General features: G+C 40.4%; 1 protein-coding gene across 1 annotated transcript in view; it reads left to right on the top strand.

The window, feature by feature from the left end:
- The first annotated feature begins 4385 nt into the window (after positions 1-4385).
- Positions 4386-17344, top strand: part of rims2a (regulating synaptic membrane exocytosis 2a) — a 247893-nt gene continuing 234934 nt past the window's right edge. The window contains exon 1 of the mRNA XM_041793381.1: positions 4386-4564. Within this exon, the coding sequence (XP_041649315.1) occupies positions 4386-4564 (179 nt within the window). The remainder of the gene's footprint in view (positions 4565-17344) is intronic.

Genomic DNA, 17344 nt, shown 5'->3' with positions numbered 1-17344 from the left:
TTATGGCTTTGAGTACATGTAATTGGACATAAAACATGATCCGGCTTCCTAAAATGTAAAATAAGTTCCAGTTTCCCTCTTGCTTGTTGTGTTAGAGCAGATCACTGAAATGGTGCTAATTTACTTAAAGTCCTTAAATGAGGCTGAGGCTGTATCCTCTTAATGTTGTCCTTCAAATCCAATCAGCACGGCCGTCTGAGGTAGAAAGAGAGCGAGTGAGAGGGAGCTGGCTTAAGAAAAGGGTCTGGGATCAAGAGAAGGGATTGTTTCAGTTGAGAAATACAGGGCAGGCTTGGAATCTCCTCTCAATTCTTTGTATGGAAAGCTCGAGGATTTTTGATAGAATTATGGTATTGTAAAAAGTTCTGATGCTTTCAGGCCCTGAGTGTATAGTAAACAGGGATATAAGAAACCTTGACTCTTCAAGTCAGTTGGAGATGTATGCTGGGAGCAGGTAATGTTTTTACATTGTGTGTTTTCTGGTGCATTTTTTGAGAGACATCTGACTGCAGACCTCTAGGATGGGAAGTGACGCATTAACCATTGTTGGATTTTTCCCTAGTTCGGGGTGTATTATTTTTAATTGTATCCCCTCTCCCTTACCCCAACCCTAACCCTTAGGGTTTGGGTGCCTAACCCTAACCCTCTTTGGGTTTTCCTTCGTTTGAGGTGTGTTAAATTTGAACTTATCCCCCTTAAAAAATGTTTGATTTTTTATCATTAAATTCTGCTGTTGTGAAAAATAGCCACTTGCCATAACCTTTGACAGCGAGCAGAAAATGTACGTCATTCAGTTCATCATTCTGGTTCTGGCTTACGTCATTTCCTGCCCCATTGTAGAGGTCTGCAGCCGAACGCCTCACCGTGAGGTCTGCAGCCAGATCCTCTTGATTTTTTGAGTAAAGAAGATAATTTTGTTTATGGAATGTCAGGTATTAGAAGAAATTATCTGTTGCAAGCCTCCAAATCCCATGTTGAAATGAACCCTTTTTTTGTTTGACTTTATATTTTCTGTTGTAAATATTTTATTTAACAGTACATGTAATGAACATTGCTTCATATGTAAAATAGAGAGTAGATGAATACAGTTTTCTAGCCTTTGCTAACTTGCTTCCCCTGTCCCGGGCTTGGTTTTCAGGATTAAAATGAAAGCAGTACACTTAAAAAGTATAGAGCATTAATTATATTCAAAGCAGGGGCATTTTTGGTAATTTGGATGCCCCAGGTAAAGAACAATGTTAGGGCCTTTTCTGCTGCTTAAAGTATGATATTTACGCCCCTGTGTATTTCACTGTGAGAGTTGCCGAGGCATAATTGGGGACAAAGTGACCCCCATCTCTGCTGGCTTCAGAGATAGTAACAGAAGTGTAACAGAGGTGAAAACAGAGTCAGTAGAGCCAGCAGGAGAGTGCGGTGCCATGCATGTGGACCTCCCGCTATGCTGTGCTTTCTTGCTTGCCAAAACGCACTTTAAATTAGCAGATGGGAACACCCGTAATATCAAACTGTTATGTGATCTAATATGGTTGTCTGAAGGTGTTATAATGGTGGAGCTTGATTGTGTTGATTTTGCAGAAATGCTCTGTGAAAAACACCATAGCCAGTCAAGAAGAACCTCTTTTAGTTAACACAGCCACATAGTTATTAAACTACAGGATGTAAACAAATGCCAGCAAGCAGCAGTCGCTCATCACATCTTACTTGAGTAATGACATATCAACATCCCCACATCTAAATATGAATGAACATGTCTAAAGGGCAAAGTCTAACTTAAAAGATACATATTCACTTCTGGTGTATTATCAGAATCATTTTTAATCTATAGAGTCATTTACCACACAGCAATCTACTGTGCTTTATTTTTATGTTTCTTAATAGATGTAGCTTACATTTACTTGCTTGATAAGAAGACATGGTGGGGCTTTTTACAAGCTTAGATCTCAGGATCCAGGGGTCCATGCCTTACCTGGTAATTTTTGGCAGTAAAGCTCCATTTTGATGCTTTCTGGCACCCAACATACCATATTTATATTGTAAATAATCATGACAAATGTTGAATTATTTTTATATACAGTGCATTCAAAAAGTATTCAGACCCCCTTTACTTTTTTCAGTTTTGTTATGTTGCAGCCTGATGCTACAGCAGAAAAAAAAACATTTTTATTCTCAGTAATCTACACTCAGTACTCCATCATGACAGTGAAAACATTTTTTTTTTCAGATAAATAAAAAAATAACAAATGTGAAATATCACATTGACATTAGTCAAACCATATGTAAAAATGTACGAAATTTAGCTCAGGTTGCTCCCATTTCTCTTGATCTTTGCAGAAATGTTTCTACACCTTGATTGGAGTCTACCTGTGGTAAATTAAGTTTACTGGACATGATTTAGAAAGGCACACACCTCTCTGTAGAAGGCCTCACAGCTGACAGTACATATCAGAGCAAAATCCAAGCAACATGGTCAAAGAAACTTCCTGCAGAGCTCAGTGACAAGATTCTTGCGAGGCACAGATCTGGGAAAGGCTACAAAAAAGTTCTGCTGCACTGAAGGTTCCCAAGAGCACAGTGACCTCAAATGGAAGAGGTTTGGCACACCCAGGACTTTTTCAAGTGTTGGTTGCCTGCCTAAGCTGAGGAAGTGGGGGAGATGAGCCTTAGTAAGAGAGGTGACCAAGAACCCAATGGTCAATCTGAGAGATCCTTATGGAAATCGGACAAAGTTCCAGGACAACCATCACTGCAGCCCTCTACTCATCTGAGCGTATATGGCAGAGTGGCTGGGCGGACGCCTCTCCTCTATGCAAAATGCAAGAAAGTCCACTTAGCTTTCACATGAGTGTTTGCTTACTCCAACCTAAACTGCAGCAGATCTTTTTCGTCACCTTCCTTAGGCCTGTGCAACAACCTTCTATGTGAGCTCTGCAGGCAGTCCTTTGACCTCGTGACTCGTCTTTTACTCTGATATGCAGTCAGCTGTGAGGCCTTCCAAATCATTTCAAATCAATTTAATTTGCCACAGGTGGACTCCAATCAAGGTGTAAAAACATCTCAGCAAAGATTAATATTAAGATTGCCTATTATCATTAAGGCCCAGGCAATTTCCTACTTCTGCACAATGGTCAAACTGCCTTTGTATAACAGCAGAAATAAGACACTAAAACAGACTGAATAGTTCAAGGTGAGCTTTGGTTTCATGACTTGTTAATAAATAAGCTGGGTCCTGTGCTTTTTCTTTCAAACTTAAATGTTAAGTTTGAAAATTCAAGGATGGAAAATTTTGTGTTGATATAAAGACAGGCCAGTTGAGACAGTCAGGATTTTCCCCTCTATCTATGTTTATTTCTCATGCCAGCTGGCACTGAAGCCTCTTTAACTGTCTGAAGTAAATTTCTAATTAATCATGTGCACTAGGTCTACTACTAGTGTTTTCCTATTTCCCTTCTGACCCTGTCATGGAGCTCATGATCTGGTTATGAAATATGCAACATGCTCCTCCAGTGTTGCTCCTGCCTCCAGTCCGTGTTTTGGCGTCTGCTATGAGCCTGCTGTCAATGAACATCCAGCGCGTCCTTTCGGCTTTATTCCTCTACGTACCCATCGCCCCGCCCCTTCCTCCTATCTGGATTTTTTTCCCCCCTCCTCTATCTCCCTCCCTGCCTCTCTCTCTCCCTCCCTCTCTCTCTCTCTCTGTCATTGCATCCATTTTTGTGCATTTAAGAAATCTCCAAGAATTACCAACCTGGAGGAAAGCGAGCTAACCACAGTGACAGAGGAGGGTTAAGGACTCCAAACAAAAACAAACAAGGACTGACTGGGTACCTCTGAATTCAACATGCGAGTGAAGCCTCTCTAAAGGATGGCAGCGATGGGTTAGACAGGATTTAACATGACTGCAAAATAAAAGGCAAGACTTGTCTTTTTAATCCTCTGTTTTTTTTCTACTTTTTAACCCTGGATGGATGGAGGCTTGTGATTGGAATACCTAAAGGTTGTAGCCTACAGCCTGTGCACTCTTGCTTCTTTTAAGGGCATCTATTTCTAATCCTGAGTGTTATCTATTTCATGTGTAAATTCTGCGTTACAACCTGCAGCAACGTGAATATTTCACATTTCCTGTTTACAGACAACGCTCATTCGGCTTGTGCGAATTTGATTGTCCTTCTGTGATGGCTAAATAGATGGGGATGAAGCCTGTAATTAATATTTTGACGCTAATATCTGCAGCACGGTGAAAATGTGTGCCATGCCGTCCCTGAGCCACGGTGCCTACAGCGTGCCCGATCACAAATTTGTATTTTAACGGCATGAAATGTGAGCTATCGCCCAGAATGCTGCTGCTTGATGGTGCTTTTCTCATTTTGTAGCCACTGTGTGTAAAGATGTCTGCTCCACACGGGCCCCGGGGCGGCCCTGGCCCTGCTGCTGCTGCTGCCTCAGCGGCCGGCGCCATGCCGGAGATGCCGGACCTCAGCCACCTCACCGAGGAGGAGAGGAAGATCATCCTCGGTGTCATGGACCGACAGAAGAAGGAGGAAGCGAAGGAACAGTCGATGTTGAAGTAAGATTAAGCGGGAGTTGTTGGTGCTGTTAGTGGTTGTGAATAACCCCGGGTGTTTGTTGGTTGTTATTACAGTGAATTTCTATCATTGTGAGGGACTGGAGGATCATGTTGCCTCTTGACATCCAAGATAGAGCTCAAACAGTCGAGTACTAGCCGATAGGAGGGGAGCTGAATCCCCCCCTCTTGCTTGTTTATCACTCTTCAACTCCTCTTTAAGGAATACTGAATGACTAGATATCATTTTATAATGCGGCATGCTCTCCAACCTCATTCCCCCACTTTGTTGTAGCTGGAGCTGTACTATAATGGGCTGGGTTAGTAGCAACGGGCGCCATTTTCACGTAAAAAGCACGCCAAATTGCTTAACCTTTCCCCACAAACGTCACCGAGATTACACAATATGACACTGGAAAGATCATTTAAGGTGTCCTTTGTGGCGATGGCGCACGCGGGGCGTTTGTGATTTCAACATTAAAGTCTCGGTAGATCCTGCCCTCCCCCCCTGCTCCCCTCATGTACAGATGTCGCTCGGAGCTGTTTCAGCACCACGGCGCTGTCCACTGTAGGCTTTTAGTTTTTAAGGTGGACCGCACTGTTTCCGCCATCATCGCTTTAACCTTTACTGTGCGAGCCATAACTCTGCTTTATGGTAGATTATTACACTCTCTCGTCTTGCACTGTTCATAAAAACACGCTCAGTTGATGTATTGTTAATTAAAATTTGCGTTTGACCTGCTTAGGTGAGCCAAGCTAATGAGAAGAGAGGGATTTCTGGACTGTGGCCTTAAATAGTTTTTATCCTGTTGAGTTTCTTGTAGTTTTCCCTCCTCAGTGAAAAGGATGCTTGCATGTTAACAACCCAGGAGGTTTTGTGTGTCTGACTGTTTGGACACTGCAAAGATATAGGCTTAATTCTGGGGGATACCTGATGAGTAAGTCCACTCAAGACATCTCTGGTGGGCTAGCTGTTGCAGCAGTGCCCAAGCATGGCTGTAAGGTTAGTATAAACATCTCCATCACTGGCATCCTTCTCGAGCTAAGGTTGTCGATCATGTAGTAAATATTATCACTAAGACAGCGCTCTTAATGAAATGAAAGTTGTGCAATCTCTACCTAGTGCAGCTGCATGATAAACATGACTCATGTACTCCAAGACACAGCTACCTCAGCCGCTGCTGTGCATGCTCTGTGAATCACCCAGGCCTTTTCTGCCTTCTCTCCCATCTCAGGGCCCCCTCCTCCTCAATAGCTGAGTGTTTTTCCTATTTCTCTTTCTCTGAGGTAAAGGGGATTGTCAGTTTTAGTCACTCTTAGTCTGACAGTGATGTCAAAGGCTTGTCATGACTGAGCATGGGCAGAGGAGGCTGTCCTATGTGAGAGACATGACTGACTGAATGACTGGCTGGTTGACTGTCTCACCATAATGTTAGGTAACGCTGATTGCAGGCCCCACTATGAAAGCATATAAGACATCAGGAGGTCATAAAGGGCCTTTGTATTGATGGCTTGGGTGCTAATTTGCATTAGAATAGTGTTTCCAGCATGGCTTCTCCCCTTCATGCCTAGGTTACGATGGGAATTTATCTCACATACACACTTTTGTCCACGACTGAATTTGAACAGCTGACTATGGAGTTAATACTACGAGTAGCTGCCTCCACTTTATTCTGTTTAAAGGATTAATTAATAGTACAGAGGGCCTCTTGGCCTCCTTCCTGGCATAATAGTGAAGTTTTCCTGCCTTTCATTCAGTATGACTGTCATTTTCTCCCATGTGTTTTGTCTATATGTACAAGGTGACTCATCATGAGTCATCAAAACAGTAAATCCCCACTTTCTATACCCATGAACCACACATGCATAACATATCCCAAACCAGCATTAATATGCTCAGCTCTGGCATAGGTACAACCGCAGTGGATTAACTTGTCACTGGATGGTTTCATGCATTTTGAGCAGCGTCGGAAGCACACACCCACACTGCAACATCCAAACATATAGGCTGTGCATCTGCGCTATCGCATTCACGCTCCAATCCCACAACAGCTTGGGTGGATTTTTGAGAAAGTAGCAGTTTGAACATGGAAATGTGTAACCTAATGGAGGGAATCCTGGGAGGATAGAGGGATGGTGAAGAGAGGAGAGAGAGAGAGGAGCCTCCAGCTGCAGGGCTTGCCAACTAGCTGTCATCTCACTGGAGGTGCTACAGAGAGCATGGACGGAAATGCAGTGTTGCTGACTTGCATGTAATTAGCTACTCTCTCTTAGCCTGTTCATACTAAGCGGGCCTGCAAATGTTTGTGTCTGCAAGTAGGAGATGCGCTACACCCCACTGCAAATCTATGGCTCACTTTTGTCCTAGAAAGTTCATTAAAGCTGCTGTGATGAAAGCAGTTCAGTTCAGAACACTTCGTATAATAAGCTATCCTGACTTTCCATGCATCAGTGAGTCTCTGAGCAGTACACTAATAGTGGTTGTGGGACCTTCACCCCCACCAGACTAGACACTGTGCTTCCCACAGGCAGACATCAGCTGCCTGTGATGGGGTGACCCAAAGAACGCCTGGGGCGCCAATTCTCCTTTCTCCCTGTTCCTTCAGTCTTTTAGGAATACTTCCTGTTTCCGTGTGGTGGTAGAGGAAGTCAGGTGGAGGTACTGATATTTTCTGGTGATGGGAATGGCATTTCTTTTTAAGGATTTAGAGCCAGCTCTGTCAGCTCCCGACAGTTCTTCATTTGGTGTTATTTAGACTTTATTAAATCAGCCAAATGTAGCAGTATTGCTCCAGAGAGGAGGAAAGTAAATGGAGTCAGACATGGGGATGAGAGAGTGGAGGAAAAACATGCAGGAAAGAAGCCGCAGGCTGGAGTCGAAACGAGGCTGTCTGCTCACAAGGCGCAGTGTAACTGTTAGACCATCTGCACCCATGTGGCAGTATTTTGATCCTTGAGTTATATGTCTGAACAATTTTAATATTAGAATATTAGGAGAGTCTGTGACCTAGCAGTATGAGGCAAAGCTCCCCCAGTACCCTGTGTACTGAATGATAAAGAACAAAGGAGAAAAATCCTTCAAATGGGAGCTAACTTCAATCATTAGTACAGAGTTTCCTTTTTCATACTGCATCTGCCAATGCTTTGTTTGTTTATTCTAAATTCCTTCTGCTTTACTTGGTGTTAGCTGCTTAATTAAGCTTGTGTTTGCCACACACATCATGGAAGGTGAAAACTTGGACCTTTATTTGATATGACTTCCAAAGTGTACAACTCATATACAGCACAACTATAACTTAATTGTATGGCCCCACTATGAATATTCCAGTTCCTTCTCTTCATCATGACAGTTTTCCATGAGGAAGGGGAATTGGGGGGACTGTGTCGTCCACTGAGGGACCTCCTCTGACAGTGCTAATTATGCTGGCTGCCTTGTAGGAGGGACTCCCACTGAGATGCAGCTATTCCAGGGCTCAGAGGTGTCTGCTGCTCTGACATCTGTTAAGGCGCTCCCATATTTATTGCACTGGACAACCAATGCTCATAGCTCTCACTCTATCTGGGCACATAATATCTATAAGGAAGTTTGGGTGTATTTTATCAAAGAGGATACTGCTTTGTCTAAATATCCCTTTATGTGATCATTAAAAGATTAAAACCCTAACTAGGGGTGTCCCCAACTAGTTGACCAAATGTGGAACATCTCATAGATCCATATTCTCACTTACAACAGAAGAGATAAACCACATAATCAGTCTGTCATCTACATTTGTAATAGTAGTGTTTTCTACGATAGGACTTATTCTACCCTTTATTCCACTCAGTAAGTCTGCATTATGGTGACCTTATAATGATTTTACACATGTTCATTTGAACAGAGGGCTCATAGCTTAATGATCTTTGTGAGCTTTAGGGTTGGCTGTTCCTCCAGTCACATGTCGGTGTGCCCTTGAGCAAGGCACTTGACTCTAAACTGCTCCTACTGTTGCGTCAGTTGCATGTGAATATGTATGGATGTGTGTAATGGGATTAGTAAATAATGATGGCCTCTCTACATGGCAACCTTCTCCATCAGTGTGTGAATGTGGAGTGACTGGGTGTGAATAGGTAAAAGGGTTGGAAATTAACATGGTTGTTTACCTGCTACTGTGGCTAGTGATTTAAAAATACTCCAGCAGCCAATCATGTTTTTTACAAGCCACTTTTTTAAAACCATAAGTACAGTATAATGATGTACAACATTTTTAACCAAGGCTTATAGTTGTTAAGTATTTTATAATGTTCTAACCTTGCAAAGCAGATGGATATACCCATTTGCTTGTTTTTCACTGGTGAATCTATCTCATCTGAACTGTTTGGGCCCAGTTAGAAAGTGACAGGACCAATCAGCGACAATGAGCAGTACTTTCAGGCACGGCAGAGTCGTGACATAAACCAGCAGCAGCAAGAGGCCGGTGCAATTATGGCGGAAGAGCTTAGCGTGGATGCTGCTAAAGCATAAGTTTTATCAGAACTTGATGACATTTCTTCGTTGAAAGAAGAACAAAGAACAGCAGTGAGTTGTTTTCTTTTCAAAAATGACAACAGTCGAGTACTTACACGTCGCCATGTTTCACGTTATTCCTGCGCACACGCAGCTCCCTAGCTGCTACGTCCTGTGTTTTGTTGCTCTGATTGGCCCGTAGGGATGTGACAGACAGAACGTTCATCCAATCACACTCTGAATTTTTTTTTCAAAGGTTCTGCCTTTTCTCAAACGTTTCCCTTTGAAGCTTTCCCAGATGGATGAGTGAAACATCCATCTGGCATGCCAGTTTAATAATGTTCATAAACAGAAAAAATCATTCATTATTACCTTCACCTGCCACTGCACAAAAACTCGTTGCATTTATTTAGATAGGATAGCAGGAGAAAGAGAGAAAGTATGGGAAGAGAGAGTGAGGGAAGACATGCACTAAACAGAGCCAGGACTGGGAAAAATCCTGTGACCATTGCAATGGAGGTCTACATCCTCAGTATATGGGTGCCTGATCTACCAACTAAGCTAAACTGGTGCCTGGCAATATTACTTCTTGTAAGGTGGTTTGATGAAAGCTGTTGGCACAACTTGTAATTTAATTTGTGGGGAATTTCAGTTAGTTAAAAATACTCCAACAGCCTTTTGAAATGTTTTAACTGATATTTTGTTTTGATTACATTTTTTTTTCAATGTATACACCAAGGAAACGACTAACCTTGCAAAGCAGATGGATTTGCCCATTTCTGTGTTTCTCACTGGTGAATCCATCCTTCAAAGCTCCCGCCTGAACCATTTGGGCCCGGTTAGAAAGTGACAGGAGTCGTGACGTAAGCAAGCAGCGAGAAGAGGCTGGTGCAATTATGGCAGAAGAGATTAGCATGGATGCTGCTAAAGCACCCATTTTATCAGAATTTGAGGACATTTCTTCGTTAAAAGAACAACAAAGAACATTGAGTTGTTTTCTTATGAAAAATGACAAAGGTTGTGTGCTGACATGTCTACAGTCGCCATGGTTCATGTTATGCAGTTCTCTATGGAGTTTACTCGTCAGTAGTGGCACACCTCAGTTCGGGGCTACGTCGCCCCGTGTTTTGTTGCTCTGATTGGCCCATGAAGATGTGACGGACAGAAAATTCATCCAATCACCCTCCGAGTCGTTTTTCAAAGGTTCTGCCCTTTCCCGAACGCCGTCTATGGAAGGTTTACCAGATGTTGTGTCAGGTTATGAGAGGTGTTGATGAGTTGTTACTAAAAAGTTGGTTTAAATATTGGCAATGAGTTACATTTTATTCAGAGGAACAGAAATAGTTTGGGTTATTATTTCTTCAGCCAAAAGGCAAATCTATGTAAAGTTAGACACTGAGCACCCCCTTTCTGTCTTAAGCAGTTGCTGGGCTAGATTCAGATTGGCAGTCAAATGAGGCGGAATATTTGACTATTTGGGGTCCCCTTTATTTATAACCTTTAAATATATAGGTGTTTTTAGAGGGGGTACACCAATTATTAGCCTGACTGATTATTGAGGACAACATTTGGCATTTGGCCAATTACTGGTATCAGTATTGGTACTGGAATAACTTCCTGTTTCCCTGCTGCTTCTATGAGCCGTTTCTCATTTAGAGCTACATTTTTTATTTTCCATCATTTTAATCATTAAAATTTACTTGATATCATGATAAACACAAATTGGTTCCAGATATTGGATACTGTCTTCACAAACCACCAATATTTAGTATTGGCCCTGAAAAAACTGTATCAGTCAACCCCTGTTTTTTTTTTTTTTTTTCAATTATTATTATTTTTTTTAGATTTTTGGCAGTGACATTAGGGCACTGATGTCATATTTTATAGCATACATCATACTATGTATTTTGCAGACTTGCAGGAGAAGACGTGATACAACTGTTTTCATAGGGAGTGTCTTTGTAAACCTTGGTAATTAGTTCTGCCATGTTGCTATGTACACAGATATACTTACAGCATGTCTTCATCCATGTTCCTTACATTACTGCACTACACTGTACAATGCACACAGTGACAAGGATCCAATAAGGCAAGTTATTCATTATGTAATCCTGACATTTCTTAATGAATGGAACAAGTGTAAATGAAATATTTACATTTCTGTTGAAGGGAAAACAAGCTTATACTCTTGTTTTATCTTATTTTAGTGATCTTAAGCAGTCTGTTTGATGTTTTCTTTTGCTTTTGTCCTTTAAGGCTTGGTAATAGTCATGTTCCAGGCTAGCATGAAGCACAGCTGACAGAGGTGTAGGGGGATGGTGTGCGTCTTAAGAATGAACAGCGTTGACCTAGAATTAGCTTTGATTGATCACATCCCATTTCCTTCCTCTATAACCCCCCCTCCCCAACGCGCACACCTTCACATCATCCTAGCCATTCATGTGATAGAGCTAGAGAGCGCTGGGTACCAGCTTGGGGTTAGAGCTGCTGAGTGGGCCCCGTGTCCCTGGAGGCTTTACAGTAGGGTCTTAGCCCTCCTGAGAGACAGGCAGTGGTAGAGTTCATGCACATACGCAGTTCATAAGGTTCAAGCATCAAAATTTCAATGGGATTTGGCACTGATCAAAAACTGATTGAGGCTTTAAAAAAGGTTTTTGGTTAACAAATTTGGAAATGGAGACATGAAGAAGAAAACACATGACAGCATCCCTATAAACAAGAGACGAGTAACTCCATTGTGCACTGAATTTGTAAGGAAAGCAGGAAGGAACTAGATAGCAGTATCTTATATTATAAAGCCGTTAAAGTTGAAGAATTACATGAAAAATGCCAAAAAACAGGTAAAATATGATAAAACAGTGCTTAAATGTGTGCTAAGCACATTTAGAAAGTGGTTGCATTTGTGTTAAAAAAATAAGAAACACACTATTTTGTGTTGTGTAGTTACAGCTCAGTGCATTGGTTCCCAGTCTTGGGTCCGGCATCCTAACACAGTATCACATGAACTGAGACTACTTTGGTATGGTCTAGTGCATGTGGGCATATTCTGTTTGGATTTCTATCAGTAAAAAAAGTTAAAATTGGTTTTAGTTTTTGACAGCAATGGAAATAGTTTTATAAACATGGGTCCTGTTAGGATAGAAGGTGGGGGCTTGGCTTTTTTTCCCACCCTTTTTTTCCTTAGGGACCCCCCTACTCACATATAAGAAAAGCTAAGCCCCCCGAGACCCACTTGAAAAAATAATGGACCAATTTTAACAGTTTTTCATTGAGAGTACCCCAGCAAAATAACATGCACTTGTTTTTGACAAAAGACCTATTTGTTAATATAATGCAATGTCAGGGCTAGTTAAGAAAAACAAAAAGAAGAGGATCTTGTGGTTTTCAAGAAAAAAAATCTAAAAATTCTAAATTTTAAAGTCATTAATTTCCAAGAAAAAATATTTTCTGCCATTAAACGTAGTAAATGTACATAAACCAAAACTTAAACACTGAGTTATATTTTCAGTTTGGTTTCTTGGTAATTTTTGACTTTATAGTGCTGTAAATTTATGATACTGAAAAATTTAAATTTTAAATTTGTGAGTTTTTTATGTCAAAATTTATGAATTTTTAAACTCTGAAATTCCTTTTTTCCTTGTAAATATACAACTTTACAATCTCAAATATTCCGATTTTTTTCCACAAAAAATGTGCCTGTTTTTTTTTTTTTTAAATTAACAGATCTTATTTATTTCTTAATCTTAGAGTGTCTATAATCATGATTTAAAATATACAGATACAGTGCTTAACATATTTATTAGATCACCAACTAAAGTAAGGTTTATGCCAAAGCTGCCCTAAATTAACAGCATTGGTAATTACCAAAATCGTTTTTTTATGTTTCTACAATGGTTAATACACCAATATGTAGAAGCTCTTTAACTGAAATGATATTTATAATGCCAAAATATAATTATTATTGTTATCCATGAATTTTCAAATATTACTGATTTACAAAAAAAACTGAAAAAATAGTAAAGCACATTATTATTGCTTGATGAATATGTCAAATTATAGTTATTTACTTGCATTCCTGAACAGAAAAATTAGTTTCAGTGGTTGAATGTTATACTTGATTCATTTCTGACTCCTCAGAGAAGCCCAGTGAGCTGGCTCAAATTTGGGAATAAAAAGGTGAATTCAGTTTGAAATTCCTCATTCCTGTTCAAAATGGTAAAACGTGGAGAGCTCACTGAAAATGAAAGAGTCCGCATGAAAGCACTTCATGATGCTGGATGGTCTCTGAGACAAATATGACAGGTGGTCTAATAAATTTGTTAAGCACTGTGTGTGTGTGTGTGTGTGTGTATATATATATATATGCACATCTAGTTTTTACACATCAGAACAGATAGGGTGTCCCCCCCATATCTCTGGCTCTACCCCTAGGGGTACCCAGATCCCAAGTTGGGAACCACTGTTACAGTGCATATAAGTTACAGTTTCTTTAAATGCTTTGATTCTTTCTTTAAGTTAGTGTAGGCCTTTCACAGCCGGCTGTAGGTTTACTGTAAGTGGTTGTGATCATGCCAGTAAAGCAATATGAAAGAGAGAGAGAGAGAGAGAGAGAGAGAGAGAGAGAGAGACCTATGGTTGTGAAATGAGGCGAGGCAATAATCAGAAGCTTCCCACTGGACAGTATACAGTATACACTCTCTCTGCCTTCCTCTTGTTCCCTTAGCTCACTCACCCATGCTCACTCGCCTTCCATGCAAAGAGCAGATTCTGTCATGAGTGTTCCACAGCCTCCCATCCCCCATCACTTTCCCCAAGGGAGTGAGGGGGAGAGAGGGAGAGGGAGAAAGTGAAGAGTGGATGCTGTCTTGACTCTATAAAGCAGAATGCACGCCAAATGAATACATCATGATGCCAATTAAAGAAACAATGTGTTTGGGCCATGATGGGCAGAGATATTGTAAAATAGTTAGGCCTGGCTGGTCAACAAAAGCTGACACTGTTAAAATGCTATTTTAAAAACAATTGAAGAATAGACTGCTTTTGTAGTAGATTCTACTTGTGTAGAGTTCCTTGCACATTCTTTTTTGTTACAAAGTTTTGATAGAGCTTTCTAGTGTAAATCATCTTGTGTCAGTAACATTTAGTGGATCTCCTTTATGATTTTAACCATGAGCAAAGCAAATTAGCATAGTCCTGCAGAAATACACTTCTCTTAAACCCATAACCCTCCCCCTCCCTGTGAGCCTTTCTCTGCTGTGTGCAATGTGAGAAATATATTAACAGTAAGTCAATATAGAGTGTGCTTAAGTAAGTGGATAGTACATGACTCAACAGAATGAAAAACATAGTATTGGTAGTAGTAGTAGTAATAGTGAGAGGGCAATACAATAGTTACATCATAGATCTGGCAGCGTTCAATGCTTCAGATTGATTTTCAACCATAACCATGCCCGCCTGATCCATCCTAACGGAGAACTCCATTGTTAAAATGTCTATTGAGTTAATCCACTCATTTATAGACAGAGTGTCCAGTGGCTTTCTTACTTATTGTTTAAATTTTAAACATGTAGGTCATTCGCTTAATTTTTCGGTTGCATTTCCTTCATCTGCATACTTTAGGTTGCACCAGCTGTGCATAAATGCAAATGTCGCCTAGTTTGAATGTAAGTTCTTACATATGATGGCATTAATGCACTTACATTTAAGGTGCTGAACCCGCTGGGATAGTTCCAACAAAGAATTAAGTTAGTACTTAAATTTTGCACTTTCATCCAAGTGAGTAAACTTGCAGAAATATTAGATTGATAGAGAAGATACAGACAGGCAGATCCATGCTCCTGGTCAGAGAATGACCAGAATAATCAGTGGTAATTGAGATTAGTGTGGATGCAGCTATAGCGGCAGTTTTATTCAAAGAAAAGCAAAGAGTCACTCTGAAACTTTTTCTTTATGGAAAGTATGTTTTTGCTCTTCTCTTTACCGGCTTTTGCAAGACTTTAATTTACCATCTGGCTCCACTGAAAGTTAAATATCATACTGACATGACAATGGCTGCCAGCTGAGTTTGTGTTAGGTACTTTACTTCTCTGTTGCCCTTAGAGCACATGACAGACAGAATCCAATCAATTGTTTTTAGAGGTTCTGTCCTTCCTAAATACCATCTATGGGGTGTTGCCCACATGGAGGTAAAATATATCCCATACTATGGATATTGTAATAGTCCATCTGGTGGATCAGGTTGGGCATGAAGTCCTTCATTGAATATGGTTGTCATTGTTTAAAAGGAGTAAAATTGGAGGATGAGGCGGTTTTATGGGCTGTTTGGTTTCAGCAGTGATAGAGTACATCCCTCAGAAATGCATAATGATACTTGTTCTTTTGTTTTCTTTAAGAGAGGATGATGTTTTATGGACAGTAATAGCTCACTGTTAACTCATCAGTGTTCAGTTAATAAGTAGCATTTTGGCTAAGCCCCATTTTCCGATGTGCACCATGGCGTTCCAAGTCACATGCGTCGCACATACACGCAAGGTGCATCGCGGTCACCATCAGAGTTAACAGTCATTCTGCCTCTTCTGCATCAGGGAGTTAATGCCATCAGTAAGTGGCCGTTTAGACACAATAACAACTTTACAAGTTTAATCAGAGCAAAAAAATACATCATAAAAACAAACAATCACAGGAAACATGATGTTGTACTCTCAAAATCCTTGAGAAAAAACACCAACTCACTGATCAGTTTAGGTACCTATGTAATTCTGGGCTGTATTTCAGTGCAGCGCTGCCGCATATGAATGACCACAGCAGAATTTTGTTGATTTGTAGAGACAGATGGTTGGAAATTGTAATTTATTATGTAATAAAGAAGTAATAAACTAAATTGAGATATGTATACTATTGGTTTCATATTTCAAGAAACACAATGTATGCATTAAAATAATAACGTACATGTTTGCAACTTTTTAGAGCTCCCCTAAACGTCTCATTTGAGGCTTTCAATGTCACTGTCGTTGTTTATTATTGTTTTTATTAATTATTATTATTACACTGGCTGTACATTAGGCTTAAGTCATATCTTCCAATCATAATGCTTGAGTCATTTTCAGTTGTTAGTCTCTTCAGAGGCAGTTTAGGACAGCACTTTTACAGACACTGCTTGCAAATACGTTTTGCTGATTTGTCAGAAAAGTGAATATGTCATAAGTGGCATGGATGTTAAACTTTAATGTATGTTGACCAAATCTTATGGTGAATGATACGCTAGCTTGAAGCTAATGCTAATGGCAGTGACTAACCATTTGCTATTCCTCACCAACATTTCTTGTTTTTCTCTCTGTTTAGCAGACATGAAGTATAAGACATCATACTCAAGTAAAAGTAAAGTTACTTTGGTCAAAATTTACTTTAGCAAAACTACTTAATTATAAATTTACTCAACTAAAAGCAAAAAATAAGTAAAGCAAACTCAAAGTTCTTAGTATTAAGCAGCTACTCTTGATACCCAAAGGGCCTGTGCAATGAAGTATGATAGTTCCTTAATTGCGATAACAACAAGAGAATATGAATGCCCAACCAAGTTGGTTATAAGGTCTGAATAAACCATAAAGTAAAATGCAACAGCTGTTTTGGGATGTGGCTGTATGGTGTTAGCACTGTTGCAAGAAGGTTCTTGGTTCACTTCCTGGTCAGGGCCTTTCTGTTCTCTCTGTGCATGTGTGAGTTCATTCTTGGTACTGCAGCTTCCTCCAACTGCCACACTAAATTGCCAATAGGTGTGAGTTTGAGCATGCCTGGTAGTCTCTTTATGTCAGCCCTTAGACTGACTGGTGACCAGACCAGGGTGTACCCTGCTTCTTGGCCAATGACAGCTGGGATAGGATCCAGCCACTGTGACCCCGAACGGGATAAGTGGTGTAGAAAATGGATGGTTGGATGCTTCGGGATGAAGATAAGACATACAAATTAAATTGTGGTAAGAAAAAAAGGGAAAGACAAAGAACATACAAGTTAGTTTAGTTGCAAATAAAGACACAGAAGTGACACAGTAGTGATAGACCTCAGGTCTGCAGGGATTTTGTTCCAGAAAGAAGGACCACAGTAGTTGAAGTAACTTAGACCTGATTCTAGGTACGGCTAGAGACCTTAACCTGACAACCTGAGGGGTCGGGTTGGGTTATAAACTGTGAGCAGGTCAGAAATGTTTTCAGGGCCTGAACCATTGAGAGCCTGGAGGATTCTGAAGCACTCAAAAAGGTTCAAGTACACAAAATAACGACTCATCTACAGTATCATGAGAAGAT

Source organism: Cheilinus undulatus, linkage group 8 (assembly GCF_018320785.1).
Source record: "Cheilinus undulatus linkage group 8, ASM1832078v1, whole genome shotgun sequence".
NCBI classification, from domain to species: Eukaryota; Metazoa; Chordata; class Actinopteri; order Labriformes; family Labridae; genus Cheilinus; species Cheilinus undulatus.
Note: the sequence above shows the minus strand (reverse complement) of the source record. Positions and strands in the feature narration are given on the sequence as shown.